This window comes from Coregonus clupeaformis, chromosome 1 (genome assembly GCF_020615455.1).
Source record: "Coregonus clupeaformis isolate EN_2021a chromosome 1, ASM2061545v1, whole genome shotgun sequence".
Lineage (NCBI taxonomy): Eukaryota > Metazoa > Chordata > Actinopteri > Salmoniformes > Salmonidae > Coregonus > Coregonus clupeaformis.
Genome location: NC_059192.1, coordinates 10,879,888 through 10,905,909, shown reverse-complemented (window position 1 = coordinate 10,905,909; position 26,022 = coordinate 10,879,888). Strand labels below are relative to the sequence as shown.

The 26,022-nt window shown below is 46.0% G+C and overlaps 1 protein-coding gene across 3 annotated transcripts in view; it reads left to right on the top strand.

Moving 5' to 3' along the window:
• LOC121568463 (integrin beta-4-like) overlaps positions 1-23,359 on the top strand; it is a 44,829-nt gene extending 21,470 nt beyond the window's left edge. The window contains exons 17-40 of one of the 3 annotated variants that reach the window (XM_045226702.1): positions 51-84; positions 216-410; positions 1,079-1,182; positions 1,312-1,370; positions 1,499-1,671; positions 2,134-2,313; positions 2,504-2,652; positions 9,683-9,890; positions 11,221-11,538; positions 11,942-12,108; positions 12,645-12,825; positions 13,029-13,166; positions 13,467-13,649; positions 13,924-14,052; positions 14,890-15,039; positions 16,178-16,369; positions 16,631-16,804; positions 17,356-17,478; positions 17,874-18,023; positions 19,896-20,084; positions 20,539-20,694; positions 20,936-21,100; positions 21,292-21,696; positions 21,838-23,359. In XM_045226702.1, the coding sequence (XP_045082637.1) occupies positions 51-84; positions 216-410; positions 1,079-1,182; positions 1,312-1,370; positions 1,499-1,671; positions 2,134-2,313; positions 2,504-2,652; positions 9,683-9,890; positions 11,221-11,538; positions 11,942-12,108; positions 12,645-12,825; positions 13,029-13,166; positions 13,467-13,649; positions 13,924-14,052; positions 14,890-15,039; positions 16,178-16,369; positions 16,631-16,804; positions 17,356-17,478; positions 17,874-18,023; positions 19,896-20,084; positions 20,539-20,694; positions 20,936-21,100; positions 21,292-21,696; positions 21,838-21,983 (4,068 nt within the window). In that variant the 3' untranslated portion in view covers positions 21,984-23,359. The remainder of the gene's footprint in view (positions 1-50; positions 85-215; positions 411-1,078; positions 1,183-1,311; positions 1,371-1,498; positions 1,672-2,133; positions 2,314-2,503; positions 2,653-9,682; positions 9,891-11,220; positions 11,539-11,941; positions 12,109-12,644; positions 12,826-13,028; positions 13,167-13,466; positions 13,650-13,923; positions 14,053-14,889; positions 15,040-16,177; positions 16,370-16,630; positions 16,805-17,355; positions 17,479-17,873; positions 18,024-19,895; positions 20,085-20,538; positions 20,695-20,935; positions 21,101-21,291; positions 21,697-21,837) is intronic. The other 2 variants (XM_045226709.1, XM_045226710.1) reach the window with 2 other exon arrangements.
• The last annotated feature ends 2,663 nt before the right edge of the window (positions 23,360-26,022 follow it).

Here is a 26,022-nt window from a genome sequence, read left to right as displayed (position 1 = left end):
GAAGGAAATAATCTCTCTCTTTGCCCTCTCTCTTTCTCTTTCTCTTTCAGTCCTGTCTTGCTTTGCTGCCATGCTGTGGAAGAGGTGAGTGACACGTGCAATATCACTGTTAGAAAGGTTTACATATCCTTCTGTGCGTGTGTTACTGTTTCTGTACCATGTTTCCAGGCCGTATTACATTGTGTGATTGAACATGTGTTCTCCTGTGTCTTCAGGTCGTACGGTTGGCTTTAAGGAGGATCAGTACACGCTCCGCCAATCCCTGCTCACCTCTGACCACCTAGACACACCCCTTGTGAGGACCGGCCCGCCCAAGAGCACCGACGTGGTTCGCTGGAAGATCACCGACAATGTCCACCGATCGCCCAATCATCCGCTTGCGCAGGTCCAGGCCAACCCCAAAGAGACCAGTGAGTGTAAAATGTTCCGAATTCCAGCTCCCCAATGGTTGGAGTTATCACTAGAACTTCCTGGTTCACATTGTTATGATTCTGAATGATGAAAACCTAACCCTAAACCACCTCCCCCTCTCCTCTCCTCCCCCTCTTCTCTCCTCCTCCTCCTCTCCTCCTCTCCTCTCCTCCCCTCTTCCTCTCCTCCCCTCCTCTTCCTCTCCTTCCCCTCCTCTTTCTCCTCCCCCTCTTCCTCTTCCCCTCTCCTCCCCTCCTCTTCCTTTTCCTCTCCTCCCCCCTTCTCCTCTCCTCCCCCTCTTCTCTCCTCCCTCTCTCCTCCTCTCCCCTCCCCCTTCCTCTCCTCCCCTCCTCTTCCTCTCCTCTCTTCCCCTCTTCTCTATTCTCCTCCCCCTCTTCCTCTCCTCCCCTCTTCTCTCCTCCCCTCCTCTTCCTCTTCCTCTTCCTCTTCTCTCCTCCTCTCCTCTCCTCGCCCTCTTCTCTCCTCCCCTCCTCTCCTCCTCCCCTCTTCCTCTCCTCTCATCCCCCTCTTCTCTTCTCTCATCTCCTCTTCCTCTTCCTCTCCTCTTCCTCTCCTCTCCTCCCCCTCTTCTCTCCTCCTCTCCTTCTCTCCTCTCCTCGCCCTCTTCTCTCCTCCTCTCTTTCCTCCTCCTCTCCTCCATATATAGTCCAGTTCCCTCTGTCTCTGCGTCTGAACAGGTTGTTCACAGACAGTCTGTCTCAACCCGACGCCAGAGACACTGAGATGCTACGCAGGGAGGTTGATGACAACGTGAGTGTGTGTGTGTGTGTGTGTGTGTGTGTGTGTGCGTGTGTGTGTGTGTGTGTGAGCAAGCTGTGTATGTGTACATTATTGTATGATCATCTTTGTGACAGTGGATTGTGTGTGTTCTCTGTTAAGCTGAATGAAGTGTACAAGCAGGTTCCTGGAGCCCAGAGAGTTCAGAACACCACATTTAGGTGAGACACTTATTTCAGGATAACCTTCAATCCCTCCTGAATTTATTACAATAAAGATACTTTTTATGAATGTTGTCTAAATGGTATTTGCTCATATCATCATTACTGATATTCTCATTGTGTTTCAGATTACAGAGAAATGCTGGTAAAAGAAATGAACACACCATCGTGGACACCGTTCTGTCCGCTCCTCGCTCCAGCTACCCCAACATCGTCAAACTGACTGAGAAAAACGTCCAGTCTGGAAACTTCCAAGATCTCAAAGTGGTTCCGGGCTACTACACAGTGGCCACAGACAGAGGTGTGTGTCTGTGTGTGTCTGTGTGTGTCTGTGTGTGTCTGTGTGTGTCTGTGTGTGTGTGTGTGTCTGCGTGTGTGTGTATGTCTGTGTCTGTGTGTGTATGTCTGTGTGTGTGTGTATGTCTGTGTCTGTGTGTGTATGTCTTTGTGTGTGTCTGTGTGTGTCTGTGTGTGTGTGTGTGTGTGTGTATGTCTGTGTCTGTGTGTGTATGTCTGTGTCTGTGTGTGTGTGTCTGTGTGTGTATGTCTTTGTGTGTGTCTGTGTCTGTGTGTGTATGTCTTTGTGTGTGTATGTCTTTGTGTGTCTGTGTGTGTGTCTGTCTGCGTGTGTGTCTGTCTGCGTGTGTGTCTGTCTGCGTGTGTGTGTCTGCGTGTGTGTCTGTCTGCGTGTGTGTCTGTGTGTGTCTGTGTGTGTGAGTTCCTAACTCACTCCCTCTCTCTCGCTCTGTCCGGCTCTCTGCAGAGGCGGCTGGTGCCGTGGAGTTCCAGGAGGGGGTTGAGGCGGTGGATGTGCGCGTGCCGCTCTTCATCAAGGAGGAAGATGAGGATAAGAAGCAGCTGCTGGTGGAGGCGGTGGACGTTCCTCTGGGCATCGCTGAGATAGGGAAACGCTTCGTCAACATCACTGTCATCAAAGAACACGGTGAGAGCCAACCAGAGGAGCCTTATCTGACCCCTGACCTCCATGCTCTTACACGCACACGGTTCTTCAAAACCGTACAGCGTTATAAACAGCTGACTTCCAGTGAATGTGAATATTCCTCTCGTTTATGCTGTGTACTTCCCCTGACCTCATTTAGCTGATAACTGTGTGTCTCTCCTCTGCTCTCCAGCCAAGTGTGTTATGTCGTTCCTCCAGCCTGCGTACACCTACAGCCGACAGGACCGGGTGGCTAACGTCCCCATTAGTAGAGAGATCATAGAGGACGGACACGCACAGGTCAGCTACCGCACCAGAGACCTCACCGCCAAGGACAAGAAGGTAACGCAGGCTAACAGACAGAGATATCACACTGTTCATTAGTCTGGTAACACAGGCTAACAGACAGAGATATCACACCGTTCATTAGTCTAGTAACACAGGCTAACAGACAGAGATATCACACCGTTCATTAGTCTGGTAACACAGGCTAACAGACAGAGATATCACACCGTTCATTAGTCTAGTAACACAGGCTAACAGACAGAGATATCACACCGTTCATTAGTCTAGTAACAGAGGCTAACAGACAGAGATATCACACCGTTCATTAGTCTAGTAACACAGGCTAACAGACAGAGATATCACACTGTTCATTAGTCTGGTAACACAGGCTAACAGACAGAGATATCACACCGTTCATTAGTCTAGTAACGCAGGCTAACAGACAGAGATATCACACCGTTCATTAGTCTGGTAACACAGGCTAACAGACAGAGATATCACACCGTTCATTAGTCTGGTAACACAGGCTAACAGACAGAGATATCACACCGTTCATTAGTCTGGTAACGCAGGCTAACAGACAGAGATATCACACCGTTCATTAGTCTAGTAACGCAGGCTAACAGACAGAGATATCACACCGTTCATTAGTCTAGTAACGCAGGCTAACAGACAGAGATATCACACCGTTCATTAGTCTAGTAACACAGGCTAACAGACAGAGATATCACACCGTTCATTAGTCTAGTAACGCAGGCTAACAGACAGAGATATCACACCGTTCATTAGTCTGGTAACACAGGCTAACAGACAGAGATATCACACCGTTCATTAGTCTAGTAACGCAGGCTAACAGACAGAGATATCACACCGTTCATTAGTCTAGTAACGCAGGCTAACAGACAGAGATATCACACCGTTCATTAGTCTAGTAACACAGGCTAACAGACAGAGATATCACACCGTTCATTAGTCTGGTAACACAGGCTAACAGACAGAGATATCACACCGTTCATTAGTCTGGTAACACAGGCTAACAGACAGAGATATCACACCGTTCATTAGTCTAGTAACACAGGCTAACAGACAGAGATATCACACCGTTCATTAGTCTGGTAACACAGGCTAACAGACAGAGATATCACACCGTTCATTAGTCTAGTAACACAGGCTAACAGACAGAGATATCACACCGTTCATTAGTCTAGTAACAGAGGCTAACAGACAGAGATATCACACCGTTCATTAGTCTAGTAACGCAGGCTAACAGACAGAGATATCACACCGTTCATTAGTCTGGTAACACAGGCTAACAGACAGGGATATCACACCGTTCATTAGTCTGGTAACGCAGGCTAACAGACAGAGATATCACACCGTTCATTAGTCTGGTAACACAGGCTAACAGACAGGGATATCACACCGTTCATTAGTCTGGTAACACAGGCTAACAGACAGGGATATCACACCGTTCATTAGTCTGGTAACACAGGCTAACAGACAGAGATATCACACCGTTCATTAGTCTAGTAACAGAGGCTAACAGACAGAGATATCACACCGTTCATTAGTCTGGTAACGCAGGCTAACAGACAGAGATATCACACCGTTCATTAGTCTGGTAACGCAGGCTAACAGACAGAGATATCACACCGTTCATTAGTCTGGTAACACAGGCTAACAGACAGAGATATCACACCGTTCATTAGTCTGGTAACACAGGCTAACAGACAGAGATATCACACCGTTCATTAGTCTAGTAACGCAGGCTAACAGACAGAGATATCACACCGTTCATTAGTCTAGTAACGCAGGCTAACAGACAGAGATATCACACCGTTCATTAGTCTAGTAACGCAGGCTAACAGACAGAGATATCACACCGTTCATTAGTCTGGTAACGCAGGCTAACAGACAGAGATATCACACCGTTCATTAGTCTAGTAACGCAGGCTAACAGACAGAGATATCACACCGTTCATTAGTCTAGTAACGCAGGCTAACAGACAGAGATATCACACCGTTCATTAGTCTGGTAACGCAGGCTAACAGACAGAGATATCACACCGTTCATTAGTCTGGTAACACAGGCTAACAGACAGAGATATCACACCGTTCATTAGTCTGGTAACGCAGGCTAACAGACAGAGATATCACACCGTTCATTAGTCTGGTAACGCAGGCTAACAGACAGAGATATCACACCGTTCATTAGTCTGGTAACGCAGGCTAACAGACAGAGATATCACACCGTTCATTAGTCTGGTAACGCAGGCTAACAGACAGAGATATCACACCGTTCATTAGTCTGGTAACGCAGGCTAACAGACAGAGATATCACACCGTTCATTAGTCTAGTAACGCAGGCTAACAGACAGAGATATCACACCGTTCATTAGTCTAGTAACACAGGCTAACAGACAGAGATATCACACCGTTCATTAGTCTGGTAACACAGGCTAACAGACAGAGATATCACACCGTTCATTAGTCTGGTAACACAGGCTAACAGACAGAGATATCACACCGTTCATTAGTCTGGTAACACAGGCTAACAGACAGAGATATCACACCGTTCATTAGTCTGGTAACACAGGCTAACAGACAGAGATATCACACCGTTCATTAGTCTGGTAACACAGGCTAACAGACAGAGATATCACACCGTTCATTAGTCTGGTAACGCAGGCTAACAGACAGAGATATCACACCGTTCATTAGTCTGGTAACACAGGCTAACAGACAGGGATATCACACCGTTCATTAGTCTGGTAACACAGGCTAACAGACAGAGATATCACACCGTTCATTAGTCTAGTAACACAGGCTAACAGACAGAGATATCACACCGTTCATTAGTCTGGTAACACAGGCTAACAGACAGAGATATCACACCGTTCATTAGTCTGGTAACACAGGCTAACAGACAGAGATATCACACCGTTCATTAGTCTGGTAACGCAGGCTAACAGACAGGGATATCACACCGTTCATTAGTCTGGTAACACAGGCTAACAGACAGGGATATCACACCGTTCATTAGTCTGGTAACACAGGCTAACAGACAGGGATATCACACCGTTCATTAGTCTGGTAACACAGGCTAACAGACAGGGATATCACACCGTTCATTAGTCTGGTAACACAGGCTAACAGACAGAGATATCACACCGTTCATTAGTCTAGTAACACAGGCTAACAGACAGAGATATCACACCGTTCATTAGTCTGGTAACACAGGCTAACAGACAGAGATATCACACCGTTCATTAGTCTGGTAACGCAGGCTAACAGACAGAGATATCACACCGTTCATTAGTCTGGTAACACAGGCTAACAGACAGAGATATCACACCGTTCATTAGTCTGGTAACACAGGCTAACAGACAGAGATATCACACCGTTCATTAGTCTAGTAACGCAGGCTAACAGACAGAGATATCACACCGTTCATTAGTCTAGTAACGCAGGCTAACAGACAGAGATATCACACCGTTCATTAGTCTAGTAACACAGGCTAACAGACAGAGATATCACACCGTTCATTAGTCTGGTAACGCAGGCTAACAGACAGAGATATCACACCGTTCATTAGTCTAGTAACGCAGGCTAACAGACAGAGATATCACACCGTTCATTAGTCTAGTAACGCAGGCTAACAGACAGAGATATCACACCGTTCATTAGTCTGGTAACGCAGGCTAACAGACAGAGATATCACACCGTTCATTAGTCTGGTAACGCAGGCTAACAGACAGAGATATCACACCGTTCATTAGTCTGGTAACACAGGCTAACAGACAGAGATATCACACCGTTCATTAGTCTGGTAACACAGGCTAACAGACAGAGATATCACACCGTTCATTAGTCTGGTAACACAGGCTAACAGACAGAGATATCACACCGTTCATTAGTCTAGTAACGCAGGCTAACAGACAGAGATATCACACCGTTCATTAGTCTAGTAACGCAGGCTAACAGACAGAGATATCACACCGTTCATTAGTCTAGTAACGCAGGCTAACAGACAGAGATATCACACCGTTCATTAGTCTAGTAACGCAGGCTAACAGACAGAGATATCACACCGTTCATTAGTCTGGTAACACAGGCTAACAGACAGAGATATCACACCGTTCATTAGTCTGGTAACGCAGGCTAACAGACAGAGATATCACACCGTTCATTAGTCTAGTAACACAGGCTAACAGACAGAGATATCACACCGTTCATTAGTCTGGTAACACAGGCTAACAGACAGAGATATCACACCGTTCATTAGTCTAGTAACGCAGGCTAACAGACAGAGATATCACACCGTTCATTAGTCTAGTAACGCAGGCTAACAGACAGAGATATCACACCGTTCATTAGTCTGGTAACGCAGGCTAACAGACAGAGATATCACACCGTTCATTAGTCTGGTAACACAGGCTAACAGACAGAGATATCACACCGTTCATTAGTCTAGTAACGCAGGCTAACAGACAGAGATATCACACCGTTCATTAGTCTAGTAACGCAGGCTAACAGACAGAGATATCACACCGTTCATTAGTCTGGTAACGCAGGCTAACAGACAGAGATATCACACCGTTCATTAGTCTAGTAACACAGGCTAACAGACAGAGATATCACACCGTTCATTAGTCTAGTAACACAGGCTAACAGACAGAGATATCACACCGTTCATTAGTCTGGTAACGCAGGCTAACAGACAGAGATATCACACCGTTCATTAGTCTGGTAACACAGGCTAACAGACAGAGATATCACACCGTTCATTAGTCTAGTAACGCAGGCTAACAGACAGAGATATCACACCGTTCATTAGTCTAGTAACGCAGGCTAACAGACAGAGATATCACACCGTTCATTAGTCTGGTAACGCAGGCTAACAGACAGAGATATCACACCGTTCATTAGTCTGGTAACGCAGGCTAACAGACAGAGATATCACACCGTTCATTAGTCTAGTAACGCAGGCTAACAGACAGAGATATCACACCGTTCATTAGTCTGGTAACGCAGGCTAACAGACAGAGATATCACACCGTTCATTAGTCTAGTAACGCAGGCTAACAGACAGAGATATCACACCGTTCATTAGTCTAGTAACGCAGGCTAACAGACAGAGATATCACACCGTTCATTAGTCTGGTAACGCAGGCTAACAGACAGAGATATCACACCGTTCATTAGTCTGGTAACGCAGGCTAACAGACAGAGATATCACACCGTTCATTAGTCTGGTAACACAGGCTAACAGACAGAGATATCACACCGTTCATTAGTCTGGTAACACAGGCTAACAGACAGAGATATCACACCGTTCATTAGTCTGGTAACACAGGCTAACAGACAGAGATATCACACCGTTCATTAGTCTAGTAACGCAGGCTAACAGACAGAGATATCACACCGTTCATTAGTCTAGTAACGCAGGCTAACAGACAGAGATATCACACCGTTCATTAGTCTAGTAACGCAGGCTAACAGACAGAGATATCACACCGTTCATTAGTCTAGTAACGCAGGCTAACAGACAGAGATATCACACCGTTCATTAGTCTGGTAACGCAGGCTAACAGACAGAGATATCACACTGTTCATTAGTCTAGTAACGCAGGCTAACAGACAGAGATATCACACCGTTCATTAGTCTAGTAACGCAGGCTAACAGACAGAGATATCACACCGTTCATTAGTCTAGTAACGCAGGCTAACAGACAGAGATATCACACCGTTCATTAGTCTAGTAACACAGGCTAACAGACAGAGATATCACACCGTTCATTAGTCTGGTAACGCAGGCTAACAGACAGAGATATCACACCGTTCATTAGTCTAGTAACGCAGGCTAACAGACAGAGATATCACACCGTTCATTAGTCTGGTAACACAGGCTAACAGACAGAGATATCACACCGTTCATTAGTCTGGTAACGCAGGCTAACAGACAGAGATATCACACCGTTCATTAGTCTAGTAACGCAGGCTAACAGACAGAGATATCACACCGTTCATTAGTCTGGTAACACAGGCTAACAGACAGAGATATCACACCATTCATTAGTCTGGTAACACAGGCTAACAGACAGAGATATCACACCGTTCATTAGTCTGGTAACACAGGCTAACAGACAGAGATATCACACCGTTCATTAGTCTAGTAACGCAGGCTAACAGACAGAGATATCACACCGTTCATTAGTCTGGTAACGCAGGCTAACAGACAGAGATATCACACCGTTCATTAGTCTGGTAACGCAGGCTAACAGACAGAGATATCACACCGTTCATTAGTCTGGTAACACAGGCTAACAGACAGAGATATCACACCGTTCATTAGTCTGGTAACGCAGGCTAACAGACAGAGATATCACACCGTTCATTAGTCTAGTAACGCAGGCTAACAGACAGAGATATCACACCGTTCATTAGTCTGGTAACACAGGCTAACAGACAGAGATATCACACCGTTCATTAGTCTAGTAACGCAGGCTAACAGACAGAGATATCACACCGTTCATTAGTCTAGTAACGCAGGCTAACAGACAGAGATATCACACCGTTCATTAGTCTAGTAACGCAGGCTAACAGACAGAGATATCACACCGTTCATTAGTCTAGTAACACAGGCTAACAGACAGAGATATCACACCGTTCATTAGTCTAGTAACGCAGGCTAACAGACAGAGATATCACACCGTTCATTAGTCTAGTAACACAGGCTAACAGACAGAGATATCACACCGTTCATTAGTCTAGTAACACAGGCTAACAGACAGAGATATCACACCGTTCATTAGTCTGGTAACACAGGCTAACAGACAGAGATATCACACCGTTCATTAGTCTAGTAACACAGGCTAACAGACAGAGATATCACACCGTTCATTAGTCTAGTAACACAGGCTAACAGACAGAGATATCACACCGTTCATTAGTCTAGTAACACAGGCTAACAGACAGAGATATCACACCGTTCATTAGTCTAGTAACACAGGGTAACAGACAGAGATATCACACCGTTTATTAGTCTTAAGTTCCAATCCTCCTAACTACTCTCCACTCTCACCAGGACTATGTGACAGTGGACGGGGACCTGTCCTACGGGCCAGGGGAGACCCAGCAGACTGTCCCTGTGCGTCTGTTGGAGCTGGGAGAGGGAGACGGTCTGCTGAAGGACACACAGGTCAAACAATTTGTCATGGACCTCAGTAACCCAAGACAGGGTGCCAAGCTGGGACGCTATCCCAGAACCACCGTAACCATCACTGACCAACCAGGTGAGAGGTTATATACTACTGTCGCCATCACTGACCAACCAGGTGAGAGGTTATATACTACTGTCACCATCACTGACCAACCAGGTGAGAGGTTATATACTACTGTCGCCATCACTGACCAACCAGGTGAGAGGTTATATACTACTGTCGCCATCACTGACCAACCAGGTGAGAGGTTAAATACTACTGTCACAATCACTGACCAACCAGGTGAGAGGTTATATACTACTATCGCCATCACTGACCAACCAGGTGAGAGGTTATATACTACTGTCGCCATCACTGACCAACCAGGTGAGAGGTTATATACTACTGTCGCCATCACTGACCAACCAGGTGAGAGGTTATATACGACTGTCACAATCACTGACCAACCAGGTGAGAGGTTATATACTACTGTCGCCATCACTGACCAACCAGGTGAGAGGTTATATACGACTGTCGCCATCACTGACCAACCAGGTGAGAGGTTATATACTACTGTCGCCATCACTGACCAACCAGGTGAGAGGTTATATACTACTGTCACAATCACTGACCAACCAGGTGAGAGGTTATATACGACTGTCGCCATCACTGACCAACCAGGTGAGAGGTTATATACGACTGTCACAATCACTGACCAACCAGGTGAGAGGTTATATACTACTGTCGCCATCACTGACCAACCAGGTGAGAGGTTATATACGACTGTCGCCATCACTGACCAACCAGGTGAGAGGTTATATACGACTGTCACAATCACTGACCAACCAGGTGAGAGGTTATATACTACTGTCGCCATCACTGACCAACCAGGTGAGAGGTTATATACGACTGTCGCCATCACTGACCAACCAGGTGAGAGGTTATATACTACTGTCACCATCAATGACCAACCAGGTGAGAGGTTATATACTACTGTTGCCATCACTGACCAACCAGGTGAGAGGTTATATACGACTGTCGCCATCACTGACCAACCAGGTGAGAGGTTATATACTACTGTCGCCATCACTGACCAACCAGGTGAGAGGTTATATACTACTGTCGCCATCACTGACCAACCAGGTGAGAGGACAGGGTCCAGGGCGTGTCACATAGCATGAACAAATGATGGAGGATAACTGTATAGTGTTTAGATTATCCCAGAGTTTTAATGTAGTAATGTTTCTGTTGCATCAGGTCCCAGAACAGCCTCTGGGTGGTCCTCGCACAACATATCCCAGACGTTATTGTCTTGGGTGTTGAGAGCTTGGCTAATGGCCACATTTGTGGTTAGAAAGCCAGCCATCACTTCATCCTCTCTAACATGGCCATAACAAACTTCCCCTCCCCTTGCTCCCCTCAGAGCCCAGTGTGGTGATGTTTATGAAGAGCACCCAGAACTTCTCCACCTCTGACCCAACCTACTCCATCCCCGTGGTCCGCACCCGCAACAAGGAGGCCCCCGCCACCGTCCACTGGAGGACCCGCAACGCCAAACGCTTCGAGCTGTCCGGCCCCCTCAAGTTTGGTCCCGGGGAAACGGAGAAGAACATCGTGATCGATCCACGCTCTCACCCTGGCCCGATCAAACCAGAAACCTTTCAACTGGAACTGTTTGACCCCAGTACGAAAGCTGTGGTCGGAGAGAGGAAGACGACGATGGTCACTGTTACTGATGGAGGTAACACACACACACAGAAACAGATACTGAAACACACACACAGTCTGGGGGCATCTCTAAGGAATCTGATGCACAAAGTGTGTGTCACTAAAATAAGTTGCCCAACCCTTTATGCCTCCTCCTCTCCTCTCCTCTCCTCTCCTCCTCTCCTCCTCTCCTCCTCCTCTCCTCCTCCTCCTCCTCTCCTCTCCTCCTCCTCTCCTCCCCTCCTCCTCTCCTCCTCCTCTCCTCTCCTCCTCCTCCTCTCCTCTCCTCCCCTCCTCCTCCTCTCCTCCTCTCCTCCCCTCCTCCTCTCCTCCTCCTCTCCTCCTCTCCTCCTCCTCCTCCTCTCCTCCTCTCCTCCTCCTCTCCTCCCCTCCTCCTCTCCTCCTCCTCTCCTCTCCGCCTCTCCTCCTCACCTCAGGAGTCCCAGAGAATGTCCAGATACAGCAGAGTATGGGTTTCATCAACCAGACAGCCACATCTCCTGGTGGTCGTCTCTACCCTCCCACCAACGTGAAGGCCAAAGCCACCGGCCCCCGGAGCATCCGCCTTAACTGGGACCCCTTAGGAAGACCCCTGGGCTACAAGGTAAGGAACCCCCCTCAGGATCCAACCCCCTGGACAACAAGGTACTGAGAGGAACTGTCATACAGGACCAGTGGAGGCTGGTGGGAGGAGCTATAGTAGGACGGACTCATTGTAATGGCTGGAATGGAAAGAATGGAACTGAGTCAAACATGATTTCCATATGTTTGATGTGTTTGATACCGTTCCAGTAATTAAGTTCCAGCCATTACAATAAGCCCGTCCTCCTTTAGCTCCTTCCACCAGCCGCCACTGGACAGGACTTGACTTACCTTGACTTAAACCCTTTACTCTGTAAGGAGCATAGGTCATCAACAGAGGAACTCAATAGATTACACACCTGGCAACTTTTACTGGTGGAAAATGGGAGATTCTTTTCCTTAGCTTTCACTGAACTTTGAACTATTGTTTTAAAAATTGACTTTGAAAATAAAACGTACAAAAAATATTTGGATTGTGATTTTGGAATATACAAATAAACGTTGGATTGTGGTCCCTTTATGATTGTTCATTCCAACCTCCCTCTCCCTGGTGACCAGGTGAAGTATTGGATCTATGGGGATCCTGAGGCTGACGCCCAGGTGATGGATGTGAAGACAACCCATGCTGAGCTGGCCAACCTGTACCCCTATTGTGACTATGAGATGAAAGTGTGTGGCTACAACGGCCTGGGAGACGGAAGCTACAGCGACATGGTGCCCTGTCAAACCCTGGAGGATGGTGAGTGAGGTCACATCCTGTTCCTGTCTAAAGATGTACTACATATATTTTATTTGAAAAAACTACAATTCTAGGATTGTGGACCGTTTTCTTTCTTAGTTGAATGTTGTTGGGTCGACACGGCACGTAAGCTCAAAGATTGTGTAGATAGTTTTCTGCCTTTCGTACCTTGTGATTCACTTCCTGTCTCCTTTCTCCTCCAGTCCCCAGTGAGCCCGGCCGTCTGGCGTTTAACGTCATCAGTCCAACTGTCACTCAGGTCAGCTGGGCGGAGCCTGCAGAGACCAATGGTGTCATCACCGCCTACGAGGTTCTCTACACGCCCATCAATGACGACACGAGTGAGTGACCAATCAAATCAAAAGAATCTCAGAATTATGTCTGTGCTTTTAAGACTTTCTAAAGGACCACACACACCACACTGAATGTTGATCTGCCGTTCGTCTGCTGGTCATTCGCGCTGTGTTTTAGTCTGACTGACAACATTTTCATGCTATTCTACATGTAAAATCGGTTTGCACTCGGTTCGCAAATTACGGCCGGCACTCTGTTTAGAGGTGCTAAGTACTCTCGGCCGGCAAACGCTACTGGTGTGTCCGAGTCTCAACACATTCTCCTCTTCCTCCCTCTTCCCCCTGTAGAGCCGATGGGTGCAGCGAAGAAGGTGAAGATAGACAACCCTAAGAAGAGGATGTTGCTGATTGAGAACCTGCAGTTAGCCCAGACCTACTGCTATAAGGTCCGTGCTAAGAACAGCGTTGGCTGGGGTCCCTTCAAAGAAGCTACCATCAACCTGGCCTCCCAGCCCACCAGACCCATGTCCAGTGAGTAAATTAGAGCAGAAGAGACGTTCCGTCTAGAAGGCATCTAATATGATCTTGATTGTTACTGCTAAACATTTGTGTCTAGCAAACCAGAAAGCGAATGTTTCAAGAGAGCTTGTCTTAATCCATCGCTCTTCCTCTCCTCCTCCCCCCCTCCTCTCCTCCTCCTCTCCTCCTCCTCTCCTCCCCTCCTCCTCCTCCTCTCCTCCCCTCCTCCCCCCCTCCTCCCCTCCTCCTCCCCTCCTCCTCTCCTCCTCCTCCCCCCCACCTGTAGTCCCTATCATCCCAGACATCCCTATAGTGGACGCGGAGGCGGGCGATGAGTACGACGGCTATCTGATGTACAGCAGTGAGGTCATGAGGTCACCAACAGGCTCCAAGAGACCCAGCGTCTCAGACGAAGGTGGGTACCCACAGACTACGGCACCTTTCCTGGCTGGTATTATGCGTCTCTCTGCAGTCTATCTTCAGTGGTGTACTGGGAGTTTGGTTTTGGATTGTGTTTTGAGTGGACCCCGAGGAAGAATAGTTGTTGCTAATTAACAGCTAATGGGGATGAAGCTCGCTGTGTTGATCACCAAAGGGATTTTTCCATGTTGGCTTGTTGTTTTTAGATTTACACGTGTTGGGCCAGTAGCCCGCTAATGAAGCCAGTGAGCTTCAGTGCTCTGTGAAACCGAGTGAATGCAGACTGGACAGGACAGGACAGTTATAGATGGGTTCCGTGGAGCAGAAAGAGATGTGTCTATCCATCTTCTGTAGTCCAGTCCTCTGCGCACTGAAGCAGACAGAGAAAGAAAGAGAAACTGAAAAAAGGTCTTAAAGTGTCACGGTCAAAATGGCTGACAAAATAGGAGGGTCTCCTCCATTGCTCTCGCTCTCTTTCACTTTCTGTCTCTGTTTTCATTCTTTCTCTTTATTTATTTATTTCCTTCTCCCCCCCTCTCTCTCTCTCTCTCTCTCTCTCTGAAGTGTCTTTTAATAAACAGACTTTATTTTAGACCATCAGATCACAAAATGGTGTCTCTTCTTTATGTTCTTCTTCATGGCTTTATCATGCCAGTCAAACCTCTCCTGTCGTTGCTCTGTAGTTTAGATATCACATAATCTACATACATCCAGCCTCCTCCTCTTCCTCCTCTGTCAACTCCTTCTAATCACCTCGCTTCACAAAAACAACTGCCATGCCAACCATCAATCCAGACCCCCCCGCCTGCTTGCCTCTCCTCTCCATAACAAGGCTTTATCAAGTTGGTGGGTTCCAAGCTGGACCTGCGTTCGGTGTCCTGGAAGAGGCATGTGGATGTGATCCCCTACCGCCTCAGCACAGACACAGAGACCAGCACCGACGAGACCCCCCGGCCCAGCCGAACACAGACACCCCATCAAGGTGAAGTCCACTAGACAACAGACAGATGGCATGCCAGCTACTGTGTACGTCAGGCACAAACCACCCAATGCAGAGCCCCCCTATGCCACCGCCTCTGTCTGCACAAAGTCTTCAGATCTCTAATCAACATCACGTTTCCGCCCTCCAATCTACCCCTACCCCTGGTTCTGGTCTGGCCTCTTCCCCTGTTGCACCTCAACCCTCCCACCCAAAGGGTCTTCACTTCCAGGCATCAACTGCCCCACCGCCAGTTGATGGTCATGACAGGATTTTCCAGGTGCGCCTCTGTCTCTCCTGTCTGCACTCTTTACACCTCTATGTGGAGAGATGCCCTGGGAAGTAGGCAGGTTAAGTTTAGGCATTAACTCCAAAATATTAAGGTTAGGCATTAACTCTGAATGGTTAAGGTAAGGGTTAAGGTTAGGCATTAACTCTGAATGGTTAAGGTAAGGGTTACGGTTTGGGATAGGCTTACAACAAAAAATCTCAAAAACTACTTTTCTATCGCTGGATTCGAACATGCAACCTTTTGATGCTTACGCCCAGCCACCATCCCCGTCCACAATGCCCTAGCAAAACTGAAACCTACTTGAAGGTAACAGCGCTCACTGTTGCCCCTAGTGGCCGGTTTCCACCTCATCTCCTGATGTCCTCAGGTGGATGGATGGACGTCTAATACTGATTTGTATCACGGGTGACCTGGCTATGTATAAAGGCCTCTCATGGCTGTGAAAGTGGTGATACCAAATATATGTATGTCCCTGTGTTCAGTCTAAGGTTGTAAGGTGGCCGTTTCTCTTGCAGTTTGTTGTGATTTGCCGCTATTGACATACTTTAATCAATTATTTTTTTTAGAGAGTTATGTTGGGTTCCAGAATGTTTGGTTTGGGTTATGTTGGGTTCCAGAATGTTTGGTTTGAGTTATGTTGGGTTCCAGAATGTTTGGTTTGGGTTATGTTGGGTTCCAGAATGTTTGTTTTGGGTTATGTTGGGTTCCAGAATGTTTGGTTTGGGTTATGTTGGGTTCCAGAATGTTTGGTTTGGGTTATGTTGGGTTACAGAATGTTTGGTTTGGGTTATGTTGGGTTCCAGAATGTTCTTGATGTTCTTTCTCCTCTGGCTCTCCTCTATCATTCAGAACCAACGAACGGCAGGTTGGAACAGAACTTCCTCTTCCCCGGGGGTAATAATTCCATGTCGCGCAGTGCCAAAATGTCTTCATCCAGCTACAGCCAGGTGTCTCCCATGTCCACCCTCAGCTCCAGCCACCGAGGAGGGGCCGGGGGGTCCATGACCACGGAGTCCACCACAACATACCTCTCTGGACAAGGTACGGATGGATGCAGATTCTTTCTCAAAATGTGTCAGCTTTTGAATCTTTCTGTTGACTTACGATGATATGACAGTGGCAAGTAATTCCAGCTGGCTTGTCTTCACCAGAACAGTACCCTATACAGAGTTCAGCAAACTTGGAGATTTCGAGTTTCAATGCGAAATGTGTTGACACCAAAAGTTTGACGACCTTGCACTCAGAATCGATGTATTTGGTAGTCATCATTATTCTACGCCTGTCTCTTCTCCTCTCCTACAGGAGGAAACTCTCTCTCCCGCACACAGGTGATTGGGGGCGGGACGCGCACAGAGAATGTTGTCATGAGGAAGCGATCCGAGAACAGAGGTTACTATGAGTATGACGACAACATCCGAGATTCCATCGTCATAGGAGACCTGCCCAGTGGATTGTCTGGATACACAGATGGCCAAAGTAAGATTAGTTGAAGTTTAAACATATATTTTTAAGCATATTTTCAGCTCTTTGAGTTTAAAGAGCTGATAATTTACAGTCCACACTGACACAGGTCACAGGCATGAGGTTACACCGAGCCATTGAGATGAGGTCTTTGACTATGAGTTCTTTGCTAATCCGTCACATAGTTTTCATATCTTTCTGACCTCTACTGTTAAAAGCTGGAAGAAGCTCATCTGTTTGTCTGTAGCAATCATGGCTATAAATATCATATATACAAATAATCTACAGCAGGCTTACTGATGAGGTGCATGAGGCGGATGGCTTGGATATCTGTTATCGATTACTGGGGTTGGTGGCTTCACAGAGCTATGCAGGCGCTATGCTGACTGTCGCTCTCCTCTTCTCCTGTTGTTCTCCATCCTTCAATCCTCTCCTCTCTCTCGCTCTCTCTCCTCCCTCCTTTTCCTCCCTCTGTTACTTCCCCCACTCTTTCACTTCCTTCCCTCCCTCTCCTGTCCTCCTTCTCCTTCCTTTTGCTCCCTTTTGCTTGCTCCCTGCATCCTCAGGTACGTATGGCTTCAGCCCCGCTCAGAGCCAGTACGCCTACAGTATGTCTCAGGCCTTCCGGGCCAGGACCCAGTCTGAGGATGTCAACGATGCACTGCTGAACCTAGACAGGGTGCTCCAGGGTGAGTCTGTCTGTCTGTCTGCAGCACACACAGCTGTCCTCTCTCACACCACTGGGACAATAGCAGGGCCTGAAGAGCACTATGGCTGCATGGTAGGGCTTACCATGCCCATAGCTAGTGGGACAGGAAGGTTTTGTGTTGCTGAAGCAGTTTTTTTTGGTGTGATGCATGTTTTGTTTTTTTTATAGGGAAAGCTATCTCTTTCTCCCTCTTTCTCTCACTCTCTCTCTCTCTGCATCACGCTCACGCCCCTCTCACTAATCCGATCTCATTTAGTGATAGTCTATGTAACCCCTGTAATTTTGACTCCACTTAACCCCTAACCTCCCTCCTTCCCTAAACCCATCTCTCTCTCTCCCCTTCTCTCATTTACCTATTTTTCTCTCCCCCGTCAGAATCTCCTTTGGCCCCTGGGGTCCCTGACACCCCCACCAGGCTGATATTCTCTGCCCTGGGCCCTACGGCCCTGAAGATCAGCTGGCAGGAGCCCCACTGTGACAGGGATGTTCTGGGGTACTGTGTCCTCTACCAGCTGCTCAATGGAGGTATGGACCCATGACCATCTGTCACATTGTGAACACGTTGAGGGTATAGACCCATGACGATTTGTCACATTCTGAACACGTTGTGTTTTGTTGATGTGCAGAAGAATAATATAGTTTTTCACTTGGAACCTGTTAACATAGTTGTCAGGTTTGATTGAATAGGATCCTGAAATTGAGATCCGAACCGAATTGGATCTGTGAAATTCCCTTCCGACATTGAAAGGACCCGGTAATTTTTTTTGAAAATCAATACCCGATCCGATCCAAAATATGTCAGAGATGAGGTAGAATCAGATCCAAACTGGATCGGGTCTGTGTCAGACTGAAATGGATCTACATTTACATTTTTACATTTTAGTCATTTAGCAGACGCTCTTATCCAGAGCGACTTACAGGAGCAATTAGGGTTAAGTGCCTTGCTTAAGGGCACATCAACAGATTTTTCACCTAGTCGGCTCGGGGATTAGAACCAGCGACCTTTCGGTTACTGGCACAACGCTCTTACCCACTAAGCTATCTGCCGCCCGTAAGCTGTAGTGTAGACCACGACTCAATTATTTTAGATAGGCCTACAACAGAAAATGCATGTGAACCGTTAATGCAGCTTCATTGCTGCGCACGCCAACATAATTGTTTTGGCTTGTCTGTTAGACAGTGAACATTAACGGTTCACATGCATTTTCTGTTGTAGGCCTATCTAAAATAATTGAGTCGTGGTCTACACTACAGCTTAGTGTTTTCATAAATGACATCCCTCATTTAAAATGTGGACACAGTGAGAAGGGAAGGGGTGTGTGGTGATGTCACTACTAGTCTTGTCTCTGCAGAATGATCTCTGTTTCCCGCTAATTCATGTGCATTCATTGTTTCATTGTGTGAATTGTTTGTTAATGTTTATTTTTTATATTTTTTGTTAGAGCACGCATAGAAGTACCTGGCCTGTGTGCAAATGTAGGCCTAGAAAAGTTGCCATTTGGGGATGTCTGATAATATTTCTGATCGTCTTAACTAACCACCATGTATGATCTGCGGAGCTTCTCAAAGTGGTTGTTCCATCACCTCACACAGGAAGTCAACAGTGTTTTACAACCATTGTGAACGACAATAGTTCCTCACTCTTTCTCGATAGGCCTAAGTAACCACCACGCCTCGTGTGAAATAGCAACATATTGCTGATCCCATATCTCCAGTGGAAAACAGTGAAGGCCCAGTTGAAACAATGTTGCAAGTTCGCTACAGCGAGATCTCAAGCCAGACAGAGAGGCAGACAGGAGGAGGAGAGAGATGAATCCTATTTACTGAACCAACTGCCATGCGTAGCAAATGTGATTTATAGAGGATATTTATTTATCATCAGGATATTTTCTTCAAATATAGTTTGGGATCTGGGCAGCATTTCACATATGATCAGACTGATCCGAGGTCCGTGGCCGCCGAGCATTATCCGAGGGTCAACTACCGTATTTTGGATCCAACCTGTTCGGATACCGAGTCGGATCTCGTGTATATGCGTGAAGACCTCTACATCAAGCTATGCCATATATACAAAAGTATGTGGACACCACTTCAAATTGGTGGATTCTACTATTTCAGCCCCACCCGTTGCTGATAGGTGTATAAAATTGAGCACACAGCCATGCAATCTCCATAGAAAAACATTGGCAGTAGAATGGCCTTAATCCTTGATCACACTGACAGCGTAATTCAGATACCGGGTCGGATCTCGGGTAGGATCTTGGGTAATCGGGTTTGGGTATATCCGTGAAGACTTCTGATAGGATTTGAAGAAAGCCCTATCAACTTTTTTAGATCTCATAGCCTTGCCCCAGCATCCCTCTACAGTATTATTAAACCCCTTGTCTCTCTCTCCAGGTGATGTGAAGCGTATAAACATGTCCAGCCCAGCAGACAACTCTGTGGTGGTGCAAGACCTGCTGCCTAACCACTCCTACCTGTTCAAGGTGAAGGCTCAGAGTCAGGAAGGCTGGGGACAGGAGAGGGAGGGAGTCATCACCATAGAGTCAGCTGTGGACCCCAACAGCCCACTCAGCCCAATGCCAGGTAATCAGCGATACGTCTTTGCCTCCCATTGTGGATCCTTCGTATCCTCACTCCTTTGGTTAGCTGATTCGCCTCTGACCTATGACCTCTAGCTCTCTGTTTCTGTTTTACTCAACATTTACTTTCTCGCTCTCCAATTCCCTCTTATCTTTCATTCCCTTGTTCCTTTGTGTCTCCTTCCCTCTCTCCCCATTTATTCTCTCTCCCCTCTCTTTCTCTCTCTTTCCCCCCCCCTCTCTCTCTCTCTCTCTCTCTCTCTCTCTCTCTCTCTCTCTCTCTCTCTCTCTCTCTCTCTCTCTCTCTCTCTCTCTCTCTCTCTCTCTCTCTCTCTCTCTCTCTCTCTCTCTCTCTCTCTCTCTCTCTCTCTCTCTCTCTCTCTCTCTCTCTCTCTCTCTCTCTCTCTCTCTCTCTCTCTCTCTCTCTCTCTCTCTCTCTCTGTCTTCCCCCCTTCCAGGTTCTCCCTTCACTCTCAGTACCCCCAGTGCTCCCGGCCCCCTGGTGTTCACAGCTCTGTCCCCCGAGGCACTGCAGCTGAGCTGGGAAAAACCCCGCAAACCCAACGGAGACATCCTGGGCTACGTGGTCACCTGTGAACATCTGCACGGAGGAGGTGAGACTGAGCACTGACTCCAGATCAGATTTGGGGGATTTTAGAGCTTTTTGTCAATAGTCATTTGCTAGGATTTATACATTGACGTGATCAACAGAGACAAATGTCAATTTTGCCGGTCTTCTTGACTTGTTATGGACAATGCTAGTAAATGACCATTAACTTTCGTAGTCCTGTTTATGTTCACTTTCATTACCTATTCTAATCCCCACTTTCCCCCTTCTCTCCATCTCCCCTCCAGGTGACGTGCGTTCCTTCCAGGTGAGCGGTGACAGCGCTGAGACCAGTCTGATGGTTCCGGACCTGATTGAGAACATGCCGTACAAGTTCAAAGTTCAGGCCAGGACGACCGAGGGCTTCGGCCCCGAGAGGGAGGGCATCATCACCATCGAGTCTCAGGATGGGGGTAAGAGGACAGTCTCTTTTATCTTGGATTTTATTTAGTGTTTAAATTGAAATGAATAAGGTGTCGGTACTCACTTTAAGTTGACCATACTGGGTTTCATATTTAGAAGCCAGTATTCTATACGTTTGTACATTTGGAATGATATTGTATACTAATGTATGATTCTCTGTCCCTCCTTCTCCCTTCTGCAGGAGACATGTCTCAACTAGGAGGACTAGGAGGCATGTCTCAACTAGGAGGACTAGGAGGCATGTCTCAACTAGGAGGACTAGGAGGCATGTCTCAACTAGGAGGACTAGGCGGCATGTCTCAACTAGGAGGACTAGGCGGCATGTCTCAACTAGGAGGACTAGGAGGCATGTCTCAACTAGGAGGACTAGGAGGCATGTCTCAACTAGGAGGACTAGGAGGCATGTCTCAACTAGGAGGACTAGGCGGCATGTCTCAGTACAGCAGTCAGTCCTCGACCAAGAGAGATGTGTACCAACTTCCAACAGAGGGCAGCACACACACCAACGTTACACACACCATGATCAACGACCCCAGCACACACACCAACGTTACACACACCATGATCAACGACCCCTACCACTCAGGTAGTGTATCAATTTAATACATTTATTTGTCTCTCACTCTGTCTCTCACTCACTCATTCTGTCACTCTCTCACTCACTCCCTCACACAAACAGACAGCGTCTCTCCTCCCTCACACTCTTAACCCCCTCTCCTCCCCCTAGGAGACGGTATGATTATGATGGGACACACAGAGACCAGCGGCATGGTGACACGTCATGTGACGAAGGAGGTGGTCCAGAGGAGCATGCAGGTGGCCGGCACCAGCAGCGTCACCAAGAAGGTTGAGAGGTCAGTCTACAAGTCCTGAAGTCAAAGGTCAGCAACAAGATGGCGGCGTCCATGGTGCCCAACATGTCCTCCTCTCCTCTCTGTCTGTTACAAACAATGGCTCCTGTCCTGTCCTGTCCTACCATCTGTCGGACATGGGATTCATTTCATTCTTAATTATTTTGTTTATAGTTTTGTCGCTTGTTTCTATTTTGTTGGAAACATTTTACGTTCAAAGAAATCTACCACCCGTCCCCAACAAAGATGTGTCTTGTTGGAAGTCTGTAATTTGTACAAATACTACTCATGGCTCACTCTATTGCTTCTACCTGCTATCACACTGAGGCTTTAGATAAGGCAAGGCCATTACACTTATCTGAGGTCAGTTCTCAATAGTTAAAGTTGAGTCGGCTCCTGCTAATATATCTTTTGACAGAGATTAGCGGAGAGATGAAGAGAGTATGTAAGAGTTTTTGTACTGGTTGGCTGCTTTGGCGACTTTATGTCTGCAACATGTCTGCAGTTTGTTAAATTGATGATATGCCTGCCAGTACCTTAAATTATGTTATTTTGTAGGGGTTCATAGTGCATTTTACTATTGGATTGTTGGTAACTCTCACAGCCATTACATATATATTAGACTGATGTGTTTTCTGTATGTCTGAAGAAATGGAATTGAAATGTTGATGCCAAATACTGTATTGCAATGTATTGTTTGTGTAAAAACATGTTTTGCCAATTTCATTTCCTTTATTATTTCCCATCCATATCTGAACAAAGTTAATGCATTCATAATGGTCCTCTGTAGCTCAGTTGGTAGAGCATAGCACTTGCAACTCCAGGGTAGTGGGTTCGAATCCCAGAACCACCCATACCACCCTTAAAAATAGATATATATGCCACCCATGACTGTATGTCGCTTTGGATAAAAGAGTCTGCTAAATCGCATATATTACATTTATAATGTAGATATAACCTCAAATAAGGCATTCCCAGGTAACAGCATTTCATAGTTAAAATGTGTATATCTCATTACTGTGTCATTGTTTCAGAATGCTTCAGTCTAAAAAACCTTTTGTGTCTAACGAATATATTCTAGCAATAGATCGAGGTATATGTTTTGAGACAAAAACATTGTATTGTCTTCATAATGCATTTTCAAACCTGTGCTTTGGTTCAATGAAAAATGCTGTCCATTGTAAAGAGTCCTTACACTTAGTAAAACATGGTGAGATGAATTAGGAGATTAATTTGATGGATTTGTTGTGAATAGTCATATTAACATTTCATAAATATACCAAAAATGTAAAAGGCAAACCATTTTTATACTTTTTCATCATATCTATTCATCAGTTACTTACTGTTTTTTATATCTGTCTATTTTATTACACTTAATAAAGATTGAATATAAACCACCTCTAGGTGCATTTCTGTCTATGCTCATGTATAGGTTAGCTAACTACCGGTAATTTACCAAAGTTACCAGAATTGTCACAAATGTTGGTAATTTGGGTAATTTATACTTGAATACGCATTTTTTTAAATATATATACAGTGCATTCGGAAAGTATTCAGACCCCTTGACTTTTTCCACATTTTGTTACGTTACAGCCTTATTCTAAAATTGATTACATTATTTTTTCCCCTCATCAATCTACACACAATACCCATAATGACGAAGTGAAAACGGGTTTTTAGACATTTTTGCACATTTATTAAAAATAGAAAACAAAAACCAAGCCATGAGGTCGAAGGAATTGTCTGTAGAGCTCCGAGACAGGATTGTGTTGAGGCACAGATCTGAGGAAGGATACCAAAACATTTCTGCAGCATTGAAGGTCCACTAGAACACAGTGGCCTCCATCGTTCTTAAATGGAAGAAGTTTGGAACCAAGACTCTTCCTAGAGCTGGCCGCCCGGCCAAACTGAGCAATCGGGGGAGAAGGGCCTTGGTCAGGGAGGTGACCAAGAACCCGATGGTCACTCTGACAGAGCTCCAGAGTTCCTCTGTGGAGATGGAAGAACCTTCCAGAAGGACAGCCATCTCTGCAGCACTCCACAAATCAGGCCTTTATGGTAGAGTGGCCAGACGGAAGCCACTCCTCAGTAAAAGGCACATGACAGCCCACTTGGAGTTTGCCAAAAGGCACCTAAAGAACTCTCAGACCATGAGAAACAAGATTATCTGGTCTGATGAAACCAAGATTGAACTCTTTGGCCTGAATGCCAAGCGTCACGTCTGGAGGAAACCTGGCACCATCTCTATGGTAAAGCATGGTGGTGGCAGCATCATGCTGTGGGGATGTTTTTCAGCGGCAGGGACTGGGAGACTATTCAGGATCGAGAGAAAGATGAACGGAGCAAAGCACAGAGAGATTATTGATGAAAGCCTGAGCGCTCAGGACCTCAGACTGGGGCGAAGGTTCACCTTCCAACAGGACAACGACCCTAAGCACACAGCCAAGACAACGCAGGAGTGGCTTCGGGACAAGTCTCTGAATGTCCTTGAGTGGCCCAGCCAGAGCCTGCACTTGAACCCGATCGAACATCTCTGGAGAGACTTGAAAATAGCTGTGCAGCAACGCTCCCCATCCAACCTGACAAAGCCTGAGAGGATCTGCAGAGACAAATGGGAGAAACTCCCCAAATACAGTTGTGCCAAGCTTGTTGCGTCATACCCAAGAAGACTCGATGCTGTAATCGCTGCCAATGGTGCTTCAACAAAGTACTGAGTAAAGGGTCTGAATACTTATGTAAATGTGATATTTTTATAAATATGCTACAATTTCAAAAAACCTGTTTTTTGCATCGTCATTATGGGGTATTGTGTGTAGATTGATGAGGGGGAAAAACAATTTAATCAATTTTAGAATAAGGCTGTAACACAACAAAAAGTCAAGGGGTCTGAATACTTTCTGAATGCACTGTATAGTATGAATTTTGTATATCTTTGTCCATTAGTTTCTAGTAGATAGACCATATGGTTCAAGAGAAAAAAAAGCCTAATGAATGAAAAAAGCATCTAATCAACAATGGTATTTTCAATGAAGGTCTAGATTCAATCAGATGAAGCGTTAACCGGCGATAGCGTTGGAGCTTTCAAATCGGTGAGCAGCTGTTCGTGATCACCGTCAGCAAGCCACACCCATCCCACTAGCTTTAAAAGTTTAGAACGAGAAAGTCTTACGCTATAAATAATTATGCTCAAATTGAAAATCATTAAACAAAATAAATAGGATTCCTAATCAAAGGTTTAGATTACATCTCGCATTCCAGTGTTCGAACTTGTAAAGAAGGCTGCATGTGATTTTCCCTTAATGCAACTCCGTGCAGCCAATGGCAACGTCCGCTTTACGTATAATGCCAGGATCCTGATTTAATAGAGCCCCAACTCTATTTTCAATTAACTCTTCCCACTGTTTACTTTTTTTCCCAACCGCCACCAGTTTGGCGCCGAAACATTTACAACAAAGACATGTTTAAGTGTGTAAATAATATAAAGCATGTTTAATGCTGAAACCCTCATATTAAACATCAATGCTATTGACTAAGTTGATGGGTAATATTTAGGATCAGGTTTTACAGCTTTGTCATTAATTTCTTATTTTAAAATCATCTTATTTTATTATTTATTATTTTCTATAATATTTTACATGTGATAAGGCCACATAGAGGACCAGAGATAATTACAGACACCAGTGATAATCTGAAGTACCCATAAAGGCCACTAGATGTAATGTGATGAAAATCCTTGAAAGTTACAAAAATTCTGGTAGTTTACTGGTAAACTTTGAAAGTTACCAGTAATAGACCCATGGGGCGGCGCACAATTGGCCAAGCGTCGTCCAGGGTAGGGGAGGGAATGGCTGGCAGGGATGTAGCTCAGTTGGTAGAGCATGGCGTCTGCAACGCCAGGGTTGTGGGTTTCGATTCCCACGGGGGGGCAGTATGAAAACTAAAAAAAACTAAAATAATGTATGCACTCACTTAACTGTAAGTCGCTCTGGATAAGAGCGTCTGCTAAATGACTAAAATGTAAATATACCCTCCCTTTGCAACCCTAATGTCACACCTTTGTA